The following is a 17,040-nucleotide window of genomic DNA, read 5'->3' on the forward strand; positions in this document are numbered from 1 at the left end:
GCGGGGCATCTCAGAACGAGCAAAGGCCTTGTTTTTGCAGTATATTTTTGAGAAAACTCTGTACTGCCTTTCTGTCTCCAGCCCAAGAAGAATCATAAAGTACATGTCATCATGCAATTGATACATGCTAGAAAGTGCAGATTTCATATACTCTTTTTTTAAATTAACGCTTTTTACTTATTTCGGAGAGAGAGAGAGACAGCATGAGAAGGGCGGGGGCGGGGGGTCAGAGAGAGAGGGAGAGAGAGAATCCGAAACAGGCTCCATCCAAGCTGCTAGCTGTCAGCACAGAACCCGATGCGGGGCTCGAACCCATTAACGGTGAGATCATGACCTGAGCAGAAGTGGGCCGCCCAACCGCCTGAGCCACCCAGGCGCCCCAAATTTCATATACTCTTATCTTGAGTGCTTGCAAAGTTACGGAGGAAAAGGAAAGTGGAGCGGCTGCTTCTTGGGATACTTACTGTATTTAATAATTGAGTTAAGAAAGTTATGTTCTTGGCCATAAGAAGTAGCTTTAGAATTTGTAATTAAATTCTAATGGATTGCTGCCCAGTATTTGTTATTGCTATTCAAGTTAATGCGCTCTGAAGGCAGAAATCTAGGCATTTTACAAATGATTTTTAACTCTGGCACCAGAAAAAGAGACCTGATTTCTCAATCTCCAGGGAGGGATATTAGAAAAACCTGATCCAGAAAACTTAGATGTATCTCATCTTTGACACTCCTATAAAATTTAAAATTCTTACATTCCTAAGATAGGCGAAAGCATTTAATTATAATTGTGCTGGGAGGAACAATTGGACTGTTGGTGGAACATAGGACTTGATTTGGGCTGAGGTTATAATCCCCACTTCTGCCTCTTTCCCCTGCTTGCACATGTGCTCTCTCTAAAATAAATACATAAATAAAGTTAAAAATATATAGTTATGCTGTTATTGCAGAATTGATGCTTGACTGAAGTTGCCATCTCTTGGAGACTTGGAACTCTATTGTTCTGATCAGAGATCCCAAAATAATAAAATCAATATTTTATGGTATTATGCTTCCAGGACATTTTCTTATTTTAATCATCTCAACAAATTATTCAGTAAGAAAAGCCTCATTTTCTAAGTTTGAAAAGAAGCTACAGGCTGTGATTTGTAATTGGTCCAGGGTCTCAAAAATACTTGGGGAGTCTAGACTCAAACCATTCTCAGTCCAAATAATCTACAATTTCTATATTCTATATCTTCTAAGCCACCTCTCTAAATGGCTAACACTATTATATCATTAGCAGATTGATGGGGATTGTTCCCAGGCTGTAGCTACTTTTATATTTCATATAACATTTTCCTGAAAAATAATATGTAAATTTTTTATAAATTATTTTAAATTTACTAATAATTTTATTTCATTTTAATTTTACGTTTTATTATTAAAAATTTTTTTTAATGTTTTATTTATTTTTGAGAGAGAGAGAGACAGCATGAACACGGAGGGTCAGAGAGAGAGGGAGACACAGAATCCAAAATAGGCTCCAGGCTCTGAGCTAGCTGTCAGCACAGAGCCCGTCACAGGGCTCGAACCCATGAATCATGAAATCATGATCTGAGCCGAAGTCAGATGCTTAACTGACTGAACCACTCAGGCGCCCCTTAATTTTTATTTTAGAGAGAGGGAGCGAGTTGGGGAGAGGGGCAGAGAGAGAGAGAGAGAGAATCCCAAGCAGGCTCCATGCCAAGGGTAGAACCCAATGCAGGGCTTAATCCCATGGCCCTGTGATCATGACCTGAGCTGAAATCTAGAGTTGGACACTCAACTCACTGGGCCATCCAGGCGCCCACTAGTAATTTTTCTATTTAAAGTCTCAGCAGACTATTTTACCTGTTTTTTGAGGTCTAATTTTTGTTCAGTGATATCTAAACACACATTTAGAAGAGCCAAGTTTTTTGATCTGATTTTTGTGGGATGTTTTTCTTTACAGAATGTAATAACAAAATAGACTTACGTTCAAACAACAGATAGCAAGGTGGTTGATGGTATGGATTCTCTGTAGTAAATGCTACAGTGAAAATCCTGGTTCCACTACCTAATAGCAGAGTGACCTTCACTTCCCTTGACCTTTCTGAGTCTCACTTTATTCATAGGCAAAATAGGAATATAAATAGTGCCTTAATCCTAGGCTGGACTTGGAGGTTCAGTGAATTAATTGTGAAATTTGATTGTAAACAAGTAGAGGTTTCATCTATGATGTTTGAACAGTCAGGATTAGAGAAACCATGCTTTACAAAATAAATTTAATGAAGATTGCAAAGAAAATATGAATTTTCATACCTTGTGGTTGTTTTTTTTCAAAATTGTGTAAAGTGTTAATTTTGTAAGGGCTATTCACAATATTTGACAATCTATATTGTCACGTTCAATGTAGATAATTCTCTTTGTAAGCTGAAGTCATCTACAAAATGCACAGTTTGTTTTTACAGATTTTGAAATATGTAAGTTCAGTTCTTAATCATTTTATTTTTTTTAATTTATTTATTAATTTTGAGAAAGAGACTCCAAGCAGGGGAGCAGTCGAGAGAGAGGGAGAGCGAGAATCCCAAACAGGCTCTGAGGCTGACACACGGAGGCCGACTTGGGGCCAAACAGAGGAACTATGAAATCATGACCTGAGCTGAAACCAAGAGTTGGATACTTAACAAACTGAGCCACTGAGGTTTCCCTTCGTTNTTAGAGACCAAAGAAAAAGAGTGTAATTGGGGGTGGGGCAGAGAGAGACGCACACACAGAATCTGACACAGTATCCAGGCTCCAGGCTGTCAGCACAGAGCCCCATGTGGGGCTGGAACTCTTGAACTATGAGATCATGACCTGAGATGAAGTCAGATGCTTAACCAACTGAGCCACCCAGGCACCCCGGTGCCCCTTAGTTCTTAATGTTTTAGTATATTGTTCAGTTTCTCTTTTCTTTATAATATTAGAATTGCCTAGGGATATTTCCATCAAATCCTTTGAAGTGTAAACTGTGATTTTGTTCTCCTCAAACATATACTTGGGAGTTCCAGTATGCTTTCCATTAACTTCAGTAAGCAATTGGTTATTTCTATGTATATTAAATTGTCATGAGTATAAAAGTGGATTGCAAAGGAATAATACATGTATATCTGATTATATTTTTTTTGAAAAAAGATGAGTGTATTCCAGATAGTAAGAAAAGTAGCATATCAATAGTTTAGAACAGGGTTGGCAAATTAGTTTGTAAAGAGACAGTAAGTACTTTTGGCTTTGTGGACCATGCGATTTCTGGCAACTATACAACTCTGCTGGAAAAGCAGCAATACACATGGTGTTTCAATAAAATCCTGTTTACAAAACTGGTGACTGCAATAGTGTGTCTTAGAGTATTCTAAGCAGCAGAAAGTAATAGAACTAGTTTTAGGCTAATTTGTTTTGTTAAATAGTAGAACATGGAATCCTCCAAGGGACGATTCCCAGAGGCATACCTGCAAGGCTCGCTAGGGACAGAGTATCAAAGTTGACAGACTAGGGAACTCTTGAACCAGTACTATACTGTCCTATTGCTGCCCCCTCCCGAACTTCTCAATCACAAATGTCCTAGAACTTGTTTGTGAGATTTCCAGAAAAGCGGTCTGAAGTCTGATACTAGAGACGCTCAACTTTTGTAATATAAATGCTACTTATGAGTTTTATTTTCATTGCTTTAAAAAAATCTCTGTAGGGGCGCCTGGGTGGCTCAGTTGGTTAAGCAGTTTACTTAGGCTCAGCTCATAATCTTTCAGTTTCAGGGTTCGAGCCCCACATCAGGCTCTGTGCTGACAGCTCAGATCCTGGAGCCTGCTTCAGATTCTGTCTCTCTCTCTCTCTCTCTCTCTCTCTCTCTCTCTCTGCCCCTCCCCCACTCTTGCTCAGTCTCTCAAAATTAAACACTAAAAAAAAAAAAATTAAAATCTTTCTAATATGTGTTTAGACATCTGGTACATGGCTTATTTAATATAGATATCAAATTATAGTTGAAGGCATTTAAGTAATGACTTAACTGTTATTGAATATAATTACACAGGTTGCTGTACTCACTTGTAATTGTCAGAATTCTTTTATTTGATGTTTAATTTATCCAATTTATTTTAATAAAATTGTCCTTTACAGATCCTAAAGAATCTTTCTGGTTTTAACTGGCGATCACAACATACAAAAGCTGTCCTGCAACGTGAACCAGGATTGGGATTTAATTTTGGTATATGTTTTGTTCTGTTTTTTAATTTTAAATGTATTTGTTGTATATATGCAGCTCTATATATGTGTTTGTCTGGAATATATGTATTTGTAAACATTTAGTAATGTCTAGTAATGAATAGAGCCAATGGCCATCCACAGATTGTTCAGTCACACCCATTCTTCCTGATCTTTTCTTTTTCAGCCTAATATCTGACATATAGATCTGTGTTAGCAGGAGACATATACAACTGTGCCCTTTTTCCTGTGTTTGTAGCCCTAAATAAACAACAGATTTCTTCACGTTAGAAATTTGAATGCAAAAAATATATTTGAACACTTAGATACACAGTGCTAGCTTCCTTTTAATAAGCCAAAGCCTGTTTTGGCCCTGCTGTATCTGCACTGCAGTTTTGGTGCCAGTCTATAGGATTCAAAGTTGTGGGATCAGAGAGTCATGTGGTGTTGGAAGGGAAAGGAGTAAGATTTCTCTTCTCCTTTCCTCTCTAAAATGAAGACCCTAGGCAAAAAAAAAAAAAAAAGGAAATAATCCCTATTTTTAGCATCCATTGCCTCATAAAGTGCTTATTCTTTCAAAATTATTACCTTTCTTTTAATTAAAATCCATTTTCTTTTAGTTTCTTGATATCAGAAAATAGGTAAAAGGCAGCTCAGATAATTAACTCCTAACCAGGTACAAATGACAAACTCAAAGCTCTCTACGGTTAATGTTTTTATTTTTTAAAATTGTTACTTCTTTATAAAGTATTTTAGAATTAAAAATTTTAAGCCATGTGAGGATAGAAGCTTGGGCCACTGGATTTTCTTTCTTACCATGTTATTAACATAGGTTAAGTAAAATTGCTATTTAGCTTCAGTTTGTCACATACAGATTCATACTCCATAGCAAGACACCCACAGGAGGAATCTGTGGTGGTATGCTGAGTAACAGGATGAGATAGATACAAGTATTTAGGAGGGAGGCTGAGAAACTTAAGAAAAGCAATAGAGATAACATCTGAGAGGTTGTATGCAGTTATTTATAAAAGGGAGATAATGTCCATAACACAGGATTTATTTTAAGATTAATATATGATATATGTAAAGTCCCAGTGTGACTGTTTTTAAGTAGATTCTCAATAAATAATACAAACTAGGTCCCTGCCTTCCCTCTCTTTTATTCTCCTATGATCCTGGTATCTGCTGGCCCTAATGTTAAAAGTAAATTGTGTGGGGTCCCTGAGTGGCTCAGTCAGTTAAGTGTCCAACTCTTGATTTTGGCTCAGGTCATGACCTCAAGGTCAAGAGATTAATCCGTGACAGCTCAGAGACTGCTCGGTATTCTCTCTCTCCCTCTATCTGTCCCACCCCAATAAAAGCAAATAAATTAAAACAAAGAAGTAAATTGTGAGGTAGAGAACAGTGACTGAAACTCATGTATACTTTTACTGCTAATTCATTGTAAGACTGTGAGGCTATCGTTTCCTCATTTCGGGCTTTTGTTTCCTTATCTGTAATGAAAGATTTGATTTTAAGGCTATTTGATTCAACACCAAAATTCCCATGTCTTTTACATTTTATTTCTCACATCCCTATACATATGATTATTATAGCATTGAGCATGTTTGTTCATTCTTACCTCTGCTTTTGCTCTTATTTTTCTTTCCCCAAATACCCTGTAACTCTTTTGAATCTTACTTATCCTTTAATGTAGGATGCAATCACATTAAAACCCTATGACAGTGTGGATTTGAAAATATGCATATGGGAAGCGTGGGGAAAAGAGAAGAGAGAGAAACAAATCACAGAGACTTAATGATGGAGAACAAACTGAGGGTTGGTGGAGGGAGGTGGCTGGGAGATGGGCCAGATGGGTGGTGGGTATTAAGGAGGGCACTTGTTTTAATGAACATTAGGTATTGTATGTAAGTGAATAATGAGTGAATTCTACCCCTGAAAAAAACAATTGCATAGGAAAATAAAAGGGATTAGTTGAAAAAAAAAAAGTAAAGAAAGAAAAAATGCAAATGATCGGCTCCTATCCTTAGTCTTCCCACCGTATTTATTCAATTAGTTACATAACAACAGACCTCATATTTTATGTCATTGATTTAGAGTTTTATGTTATTGTTAACTGTTGAGAAACCGTGCCACCACTTTTACTACTTTCTTTGTGCTAATTTATAACCTTAAATTATCTCAGTTTAAAGCAAGAGTAAAATTGAAATTATAGTATTGGGATTCTTATATGATACTTTTGAACAAGTTTTATTGGTTTATGATCTCACTGAGCGTGTCTCACCTCCCAGGTTAGACTGGTTCTTGGGATCAGAGCATGTCATATATATTAGTTTCATTTTAGTGTTAGTAAACATTTGATAAATCTGCTTAGGAACTAGTAATAAGTAAAAGTAAATTTTTTTACCCTCACCAGTTGGAAGAGTAAAACAAGTCTCTATCTGTTACCCCTCTGTAAAAGCTAGAAATCTTACCTACCTCCTTTGGTACTTGTATTGACATAAATTTATTTATATTCTACAGTGAAATCTTGCTAGTCTGAAAGTGCATTGTGGTCTTTTTGGTTTATATGTGGACTTTCTGGTTAATCAATAGTTAAAAGACTCCATAATAAATTTTCACATACTAATTTCATAGGACTTTTTTCCTCAGCTCATTGTCTTATTTTAATGTTTTCTAAATGACTTTCTTTTAGAGCTCACTGAACAGCAAAAAGAGTTTCAAGCTACTGCTCGTAAATTTGCCAGGGAAGAAGTAATCCCAGTTGCTGCAGAATATGATAAAACTGGCGAGGTAGTTATATGCATTTTAAGGAGAAAAAGGCTTTACATTTTTATAAAATTATGTAATTGAACTATCTAGATTTTAATATAACTGTTTTTTTCTTTACTTTTCTCTTTCCTTTTAGTACCCTATGCCCCTAATTAAAAGAGCATGGGAACTTGGTTTAATCAATACACACATTCCAGAGAGTTGCGGTAAGCTTTGTTCACTTCATGTTTCAAAAAATTTTATTTATTTAAACATTTATTTATTATTCTTGAGAGACAGATGGAGCATGAGTGGGGGGGGGGGGGCAGAGAGGGAGACACAGAATCTGAAGCAGGCTCCAGGCTCCAAGCTGTCAGCACAGAAGCCAATGTGGGGCTCGAACTCATGAACTGCGAGATTATGACATGAGTTGAAAGTCTGATGTGTATCTGACTGAGCCACCCAGGTGCCCCTGTTCACATTTTTTTTAAGATTATTTATTTATTTTGAGAGAGAGACAGAGAGAGAGAGAGACAGAATCCTAAGCATGCTCCCCACTGTCAGCATTGAGCCTGATGAGGGGATTGAATTCACAAACTGTGAGATGATGACCTGAGGCAAAATCAGTCAATGCTTAACTGACTGAGTCACCCAGGTGCCCTGCTTTGTTCACATTTTAATCCTAGAATGCATATGAATAGGAAAAATTGGCAAGAGTCTACTCAGTCTTTCAAATATGAGTTGCCATTTATGTAAGTCATTTATGATAAAGGGCTTTTTGCCTTTATTTTTCTCTTTAGACTTCAGTATTTGTCTGCTTGTAGAAATCTTGTACTAATACTTAGAGGCACTTTTCCTTTTTTATAACTAGTTTCAACCTTAACTTTATTCCTAGACATTGGTAATTTCTCTCTCTAGAGTCGGTCAGTTTGTTGCATTTTAATTCTGCCTTTGATTTTACATTTTGTTAAGACTTTTTTGTCTATGAGGTTGTCACTCCTTCAGGTAAGAGTCAAAGTTTTGGCATGGTTGAGTCAAGTTTTTACAAAAGATAGTTGAAACAGGAAGACAGGTCCAGATTACAAATTGAAACTTTTTTGAAATACTTAAAATTTATTTCAAGGAGGTATGATTTGTTACTGTGCTAATCAGAACACTTCTTTAGTTTCTTGTTAATTAAAATAATTCACCTTTATTTCTAATAAGATAACACTACATATTATAATGGGCCTTAAAACATTTTGATACTACAGGAGGTCTTGGACTTGGAATTTTTGATGGTTGTTTAATTACTGAAGAATTGGCTTATGGATGTACAGGGATTCAGACTGCTATTGAAGCAAATTCTTTGGGGGTAAGTTTCTTAGAAAATTAATTGCATAGTTCAGCTGTTAATGAGATAGTACTGCTAGGTTAGGTTAGCTGGTACAACACAATTTTCTTTAAATTAACACAAGACTTTGCAGTGAAGGCTGGAATTCTTATTCCCTGAGTTAATCATTCTGGCCCTGTTGTCTCTTTTCTTTGTTGTCTCGCTGTCTTTGTGGGGAAACTACACTTTTGCTGATGCTTCAGTGGTAGTTCTTAGGTGAGGGCGAGGCCAAACACCAGCATTCAGGAGAAGGATCAGGATGGCTTGCTGCCACTACTGGCAGTGCTGAGTTGAGTGAGCAGTTCTTGAGAGACCTGATCATACATACCACATCATTTATCCTAAATTTAATTCTTTGTGCATGTTACTACGGTAGATTTTTACATGCTATATTACTTACAAATCCTATATAACTTTTATCAAAATACTTGATTAACAGATTTATTTCCTCATGGTTTTAGCTGTCTTAAAGGAAGAATAAAGGCCAGTTCTTTGGATTTACCCCTTGGGAAAAAGTAGTTCTCTAGTTTTGAATTATAGTATCTCTAAATTTACATACCTAATAAAAATATCTTGCTTTTTTCAATGTGACTTTCCTGTGGTAGCAAATGCCTGTTATTATTGCTGGAACTGAACAACAACAAAAGAAGTATTTGGGGAGGATGACTGAGGAGCCAGTGATGTGTGTGAGTATGTGCAGCTACTCCTTTATTCCACATTTAAAGAAGGGAACAAGGGTGGTATTTCTCCTTTCCAATCAAAGTGTATGCATTGAGCTAGAACACATGAAGACAAAAGTGAACAACATATTTAGGTATAATGATGTTTCTAGGGTGTAAAGAAAGTGTCATAATAATCCTCATACTTATTTCCAGGAGAAAGGTGTCTACTTATGAAGTTTCTGGGGTTCTAGACAAGTGTCATAATAGTCTCCTAGTTCATTACCAGGAAAGAAATATCTGCTTACTGGAGCACTCTGCAGTTCAAGAACTGAGTGATTGTGTTAGGAAGTTCAGATTGGATGTATGACAATAGATGTTTGAACTAGTAGTCTTTTGAACTAATAAGAAATTAACGGGACTAAAAAGCTAATCATTTTATTTGTTGAATAATTGAATGACTTGAGAATATTTATCAGTTTTATTTAATTCCCTGGGTACTACTCAACAAATTTTTAAATTGGATCAAAAAAAGATATTTATAGGGGCTCCTGGCGGCTCCATTAGTAGAGCGCATGACTCTTGATCTCAGGGTCAAGAGTTCAAGCCCTGCTTTGGGCCTGGAGTCTACTTAAAAAAAAAAAGATATGTATACATATACACACGCGCACACACACACAGAAGATCTATTTTGAAGGTGTTTTTATGTAAGGATTTTGACTTCTTTTATTACTTGAATAGATTTCAATCTATGGTGTGATTGTGATCCCAAAATAGAATAAATTATCATTAGTTTTGAGCTAAATGGTGAAAATTGGTCTGAAAGAGTAGAAAGTAACATTTAAAAATCAATATTTTTAATTTTAGATGCATAAATTTTAGGCAACTGTTTAATGAAAACATTTATATAGATCTCTTAGTTAACTGGTAACTTTGCAACAAATGAGAGTTTAGTAAACTAGTTCTCAATGTTGTCTAAGAATTGTGTAAAACATTTAAATTGTTTCTTGTAGCATATATATTACTAGAAATGGTATTATATCTTGTTTCTTGTAGTGTATATAATACTAGAAATAGGCTAAAAAATTATAGCATGGAGATGCCTAGGAGAACCTACTTGAATTTACTGAAAAGAATATTTATAATTATTACTTATAAATTGGTATTTCTAAGATAAAAGTTTTTAAAAATAGTTTAAATATTTTAAACATTTTTTAGCTATTTTGTTTGTTATGGATACCTTCAGTATATGTAAAAATAAACTTACTATCATCCCTAAGTTATTCTAACTTCTGAATTAATAAAGGTTTACATTTTCTTCTAGTGAATGATAGCAGAAATTGTACTCAAAATATGAAGTCAAGGGTGAAAATGAAAACAGTCAATAGATATATCTTGATTAACAATTCATTAAGTCAATTATCTAAATCCCAATAAATATTTATAAAATTATACTACATATAATGTGTTCTATTTAAACTTCTTTTTAAAAATTTTTTTACATTTATTTATTTATTTTTGAGAGGCAGAACACAAGTGTGGGGGAGGCAGAGAGAGAACGAGATATAGAATCCAAAGCAGGCTCCAGGCTCTGAGTTGTCAGCATGGAGCCTGACCTGGGGCTTGAACTCACAAATGGTGAGATCATGGCCTGAGCAGAAGTCGGAAGCCTAGCTGACTGAGCCACCCAGGCGCCCCTTAAACTTCTTAAAAAATATTTTTAGCTTTTTTGATTATAAAACTATGGTCCCTCAGATAAGAAGTATTCTTCCTCTCTTACTATATTTGCTGTCAGATGTGTGTCTTCTTGGGTGGGCACAAACCATGCCGTCAGATATTTTAATACATATGAATGTATTTTTATTGGTTACAGTTATATATACAGTTTTACATCCTGTTTGACATGAGCATTTTCTTACACAACTTTTTAAATACTGCAGTGTTTTAAAAATAAAAAATAAATTTTATATTGACATGTATTACTGCATAATATGTTACCTAATAGATATAGTGTACTATTAATTATTTCACTATTCCCTATTTTTGGATATTTAAATTCCTTAGGGTTTTGCTTTTAAAAATAATGTCATGACATATACATTATTTGAACCTCAAGCATGTGGTATAGTATATTATTTTTTTTCTGGCTTTATTTTTACCTCACTGTATTTTTTGTAGGAACATGTATTATATAAATACCTCAAGTCACTCTAGAGGGTAAGGCAAAAAGATTTTATTAATAGAAAATAAATGCAGAACTTCTTTGTAAACTATATAGATGTAAATGGTGGATTATCACTAATAACATTATACTGCTGTACTCATTCAAATGTCTTAATACTGTGCACCGGGGAATAAAATAGTGAATAAAACTTCGATCCTGGTCACAGGAAGTTAACAATCTGATAGACTCTCAGATCCTCATCCACAGTCTATTAACTTGCTATGCATAGAATTATGCAAATAAGTAAATTATTCATAAATAATTATGCATAAAATGTTAGTAATTTATTTGATTTTCTGGTTTGAATGGCAGCAGTTAGATACATAAGTCAAACTAGTTAGAACAGTGAGGATGACAAATACTAGGGACATACTCATTAATACATATTAATACTTATTAATAGGCGTTAGAGATGCCAAATAGAGTACCATTCCTCCCCTCAGGAAGCTCAGATACAGCACAAGGGAGAAACACCTGAATGACAATAACACTATGTATAACACTGTGTAGTGTGATAAAAAAGAGAACAAGTTGCAGTGGAAACAAACAAAGGCTTCTGCTGAAAGAGCATGATAAAATTAAATTTAATTACTAGGAATAATCCAATAAAACAATAACTCTGAGGAATTATCTGTAACAAGCCATTTTGTATAGAAACACACAGGCCCATATACTTTGTAAGTTCTAAAAACTTTGCCTTATTATAAACCAGAGAAATGTCTAATAGAATATTTCAGGGAAAAAAATTCCCAAAGGTGGTTAAAATAAAATTTTGGTACTTTACAGAATTATCTTTCCTGGACAGTTCATTGGTGTAGTACTTTTTGTTGTTGTTATAATGCTGAAAACATCTTTAAATCTGTAGGTAGGAGAGCAATCTAGTTAACGTCTGTGACACCTGAATCCCCTCTATAGCACCCCTGTCAAAAGGCCATCTAGCTCATGTTTTTGTGCTTTGTGAGTCACAGCCTGCTGAAGTAGTTCCATTTAGTAACATCTCTGATAATTAGAAAGCTCTTCTAGATTATGTGGTCCTGAGGAAAAAGATTCTTGTCATTTCTTTTATAATTTAACCACTTCACAGTATTATTGATATTCAGTAAAAGTTTAAATGATTTCACTGTAGTTCTATCAATTCAAATCCTCTCCCTTGGCTGTATAGCCCTTGAGATTTTTGAATATAGCTATCATGTAGATCTTTTCTAAGCTATTATCACCAATTTTTTTAAAAAATTATTTTTACAGTAAAGTCCCATCATAAATAACCACACTCTGAAGTATAGACTAAGTATAGTTTTCTAGCATGAACTGATGAGTACACAGTTAGAGGGATCCATCACTCTTATTTTAGATACTATTGTAAACAGAGCTCATAGCATTAGCACTGTTGACTTATTTTTAAGTTTATTTATTTATTTCGAGAGAGAGCATGAGTGGGGGAGAGGCAGAGAGAGAGAGAGGGAGAGAGAGAGAGAATCCCAAGCAGGCTCTGCACTGTCTGCACAGGGCTAGATGTGGGACTAGAACTCACGAACCTTGAGATTATGACCTGAGCCAAAACTAAGAGTTGAAGGGTTGGACACTTAACTGACTGAGCCACCCAGGCACTCCTAGCACTGCTGACTTATATAAAGCTTATTCTTAACTTAAATTACCAAGTCTATTTCCTCATCTGACATTAAGTTGTAGTATATTTGTTGGATATTCTCTTATGTCGGAGACCACCTCCGGTCGGGGTACAGGGGTCCCTGAAGGATGGACGGTGTCGGTGAGGGAGTGGGGAGAGAGGCCCGAGAGTCTTTCTGATCACCAGGCAGGCATCTCTGTCCTGTTGGTTTTGGTGTCTTTATTTATAGGTCAAATGTTAGTTCTACAATGGATAGATAGCTCTTTGTGATAAGATGTTTTTGGAAAACGTACAGAAACAGGTTTTACAGACGCCTTCTTGTAGAACTGCCCCAATTANAACACTCTTAACTATAATTTCAGCCCTGACTTCTCCCTTGAGTTTGCTCTTCTATATGCACTTATCTATTAGACATTTTTTCTTGTCTAGACTTAAATAGCTTAAACTAAATATGTCCCAAACCAAATTATTTTCTCTCCACTCTTTTCTAGGTTATCCCTAACTGAAAGTTGCCTAAAGTAAAAAATTTAATGATCATAACATCCTCTCTAACTCCTGTTGTAGACTCTTGGTCTGGAGTTCTCTCTTGTCCATCAAGAGGGCAGATGCAGTATTAAAATGCAAGAGAGGTTAATGTCTGGGAGGAGGCAAGGGTCCTTGCGTTTTTATTAGGATCAGAAGGCTTACAAGCATGATGGACATGCACAAAAAGAAATGAAACTGTTAAACATTAACTCATGGGCATGAGGGAAAGGGGGTTTTGAAGATATGTGGTAATAACAGATTTGGGTCAATTCAAAACAAAATTCTGGCACTGGATGGAAGGTTATTTACAGCAGACTTGAGGTGCCAAGTCTGTTTACCTAAACTGGATAAGAGCATGCTACAGCAGGGTCAACAAGGCACCTTTCTTTTGCTAATTAGCTCCCCTCTGGGCAACTTTGCCCTCTTGTGGTCTATAGCCCATTCACCTATTTTGGTCCTTCCTTCCTGTGAAAGCAGCTTTCTGCTATTCTACTAAATTGGGGGGTGCTTCCGCCCTGAATACCTAATCTTGTTTACCTAATCTTGAATGTGTTCATCTTATGGCTTTCTATTTCTTTATGCCTTGTTAACCCATTGGTGTAAACTCAGAGAATTCCTAAACTTATTCCTCACAAGCTCCCTAAGATCCTATTTAGTTATCATGTCCTGTGATTTCACAACACAGTTCTCTCCATTTTTCTTATTTCTGTCTTAGTTAAAGCTTTATTTCTTGCTTGTACTATTGCAAAGCTTCCTAATCTGACTCTAGTCTTATGTGGGTACTTCTGTGATTTACTGGCTCTGTGAACTTGGGCAAATTAGTCTCACTAGGCCTCATTTTCCTTATTTGTAAAATGTAGATACCTGGTATCTATGCCATAGGGATTATTGTGAAGTTTTAGTACTTAGAACAGCACCTGGAAGATAGTGAGAAGTTGTTGTTATAGCCCCTTAAATCCACCCTTATGGTATTGGGGTTTTTTGTTGTTGTTGTTGTTTTGTTTTGTTTTTTAAGTAGACTCCATACCTAACATGGAGCTTGAATTTGTGACCCCAAGATCAAGGGTTGTATGCTCTACTGACCAAGCCAGCCAGGCACTCCAACTTTTTTTTTTTTTAAGTAGGCTCCAGGCCCAATATGAGGCTTGAACTCACAACCTTGAGGTCAGCTGTTTCACACTTTACATTCCAGTACCGAACTGCTAATAATTTCTCCTGTACAACTGCTATTTAATTGCCTTAGATCTGCTTGCCTCACTTACTCTTCCTTCAGAACTTATCTTTTTGGGGGCACCTGGTTGGCTGTCAGTTAAGTGTCCAACTCATGATTTCGGCTCAGGTCATAATCACACAGTTCTTGGGTTCGAGCCCCACATCAGGCTCTGCTTGGGAGCCTGCTTGGGATTCTCTTTCCGGTCTCTGCCCCTTCCCTACTTGTTCTCTCTCTCTCCCTCTCTCAAAATAATAAATTAAAAAAAATAAATGTTTTTACATTTGAGCAGTTTATTTGATGTTCTAAGAACATTTTACTTTTAGGTATTTATTTATTATTTTTAAATATTTTTATTTATTTCTAGGAGACAGAGAGAGAGAGACAGCATGAGCAGGGGAGGGTCAGAGAGAGAGGGAGACACAGACTCTGAAATAGGCTCCAGGCTCTGAGCTGGCAGTCAGCACAGAGCCCGACGCGGGGCTCGAACCCACGAACCGTGAGATCATGACCTAAGCGAAAGTCGGACGCTTAACCGACTAAGCCACCCAGGTGCCCCTTACTTTTAGGTATTTAAAAATATTTAATATTGTGGCTTGAAAAATAAAAATACACTCCTGGTTTTAAAAATTCACAATCTAATAATTAATATTTAATTGTTTCCATATATTTAAGGCCTACTGTGTAACAGAACCTGGAGCTGGCTCTGATGTAGCTGGTATAAAGACCAAAGCAGAAAAGAAAGGAGATGAATATATTATTAATGGTCAGAAGATGTGGATAACCAATGGAGGAAAAGCTAATTGGTGTGTTGTTTAAACATCTCTGTATATTGCTTGTTAATTACTTCATATTCAGAATCTTCCCTCCCTCCTTTCATTTATTATTAAAACACCACAAATAAGGTAAGTTTTATTCATGGAACTAGAATGTCCACCAAAGATCATAAATAGTTCAATATATATATATTTAATGTTTATTTATTTGAGAGAGCGAGCGAGCAGGGGAGGGGCAGAGACAGAGACACACACAGAATCTGAAGCAGGGTCCAGGCTCTGAGCTGTCAGCACAGAGCCTAATGTGGGGCTCAAACCCATAAACCATGAGATCATGACCTGAGCTACAGTTGGACAGTTAAGTAACTGAGCCACCCAGGTGCCCCTAGTTCAATATTTTTAAAAACTAATTTTAAGCCTTGAATTATTTCTTCAAACTAACTCTTCAGAAGTTTCATTTGTAAAAGAAAATAAAACCCAAAACACCTGCTCTGGTTGAATGTGATTAGGAAATCACTTGGCTTTGTCCATCTCCACATCTGTACCCTATACCAATACCTCCTTGAAAATGTTCCCTGAAGACTGAAGAGAACGGAAAACCACTGGTATAGTACATTTCCCTGATTCTAAACAGTAAGCAAAGGCAATCTTAAAACTCAGATTATCTTTTAGGGAAGACAAAGTATTACTTTAATGAAATCTAAAGGTACAAATGTGTAGGTCCAAAAATAATGAAATTCAACAAAGGGTTATAAAATCACTTGTATAAATATAAAATGTTGAAGAAGATATTTATACCATTACTTGTGGAAAAAAGATGAAGAAAATTAAGTGGGTAACTAGTTTTAGTAGAAATCAACAATGCGATGTATCTGCCTTTAAGAAGCTAATGTAGGGGTGCCTGGGTGGCTCAGATAAGCCTCCAATTTCGGCTCAGGTCATGATCTTATGGTTTGTCAGTTCAAGCCCCACATCAGGCTCTCTGCTGTCAGTGAGGCGCCCACTTTGGATCCTTGGTCTCCCTCTGTCTCAAAAGTAAAGTGATTTTTTAAAAAAAGAAGGTAATGTAATTTCTGGCTGAAATGATAGTATAGCACAAATGAGGAAAAAAATGGTAACAATTCTGTACGATACATTTTAAGACCTATCTTGAGAAAATGAAATAAATTCAGAAGCAAGTAAGTATCCTTCATTAGGAGGCACCTAAAAAATATGTGCTGTGAAGAGTAAAGGAATTAAGTTTGGTTATTTGGAAAATTTTTCAAAGTTTTAAAATAATGTCACACAGAAAGAATAGCAGGCTTGTGCATGTGCTTTAGGAAGCCAGTCTAGAATTAACGGGTAAAAGAAAAATGTAGACTATAGCTCAACATAAGGACAAGCTTTCCAACAACAGTGCCATCCAGTGTGTGTTAGGTTGTCATGGAAAATAATGTATTTACCCATCACTATAAATATGCAGGAATGTAGATAGAGATTTCCTTAGAACAAGGACTTCGTGGTGATTGGAAAAATGAACCAATAGGGCTATCTTTCCTTGTCTGCAAAAGTTCTGATCAGTATATCTGTTGTGCTGGGGGCTTCTGAGTGGCTCAGTTGGTTAAGTGTCTGACTCCTGATTTCGGCTCAGGTCATGATCTCACAGTTCATGGGATCAAGCCCT

General features: G+C 36.1%; 1 protein-coding gene across 2 annotated transcripts in view; it reads left to right on the plus strand.

Annotated features, from left to right (window-relative positions):
• ACADM (acyl-CoA dehydrogenase medium chain) overlaps nucleotides 1-17,040 on the plus strand; it is a 31,121-nt gene that overhangs the window by 597 nt on the left and 13,484 nt on the right. Inside the window, exons 2-7 of one of the 2 annotated variants that reach the window (XM_077778987.1) lie at nucleotides 4,150-4,237; nucleotides 6,929-7,026; nucleotides 7,142-7,211; nucleotides 8,238-8,338; nucleotides 8,962-9,042; nucleotides 15,277-15,407. In XM_077778987.1, the coding sequence (XP_077635113.1) occupies nucleotides 4,150-4,237; nucleotides 6,929-7,026; nucleotides 7,142-7,211; nucleotides 8,238-8,338; nucleotides 8,962-9,042; nucleotides 15,277-15,407 (569 nt within the window). The remainder of the gene's footprint in view (nucleotides 1-4,149; nucleotides 4,238-6,928; nucleotides 7,027-7,141; nucleotides 7,212-8,237; nucleotides 8,339-8,961; nucleotides 9,043-15,276; nucleotides 15,408-17,040) is intronic. The other variant, XM_077778988.1, reaches the window with a different exon arrangement.

Source organism: Crocuta crocuta, unplaced genomic scaffold, assembly GCF_008692635.1.
Source record: "Crocuta crocuta isolate KB4526 unplaced genomic scaffold, BGI_CrCroc_1.0 scaffold58, whole genome shotgun sequence".
NCBI classification, from domain to species: Eukaryota; Metazoa; Chordata; class Mammalia; order Carnivora; family Hyaenidae; genus Crocuta; species Crocuta crocuta.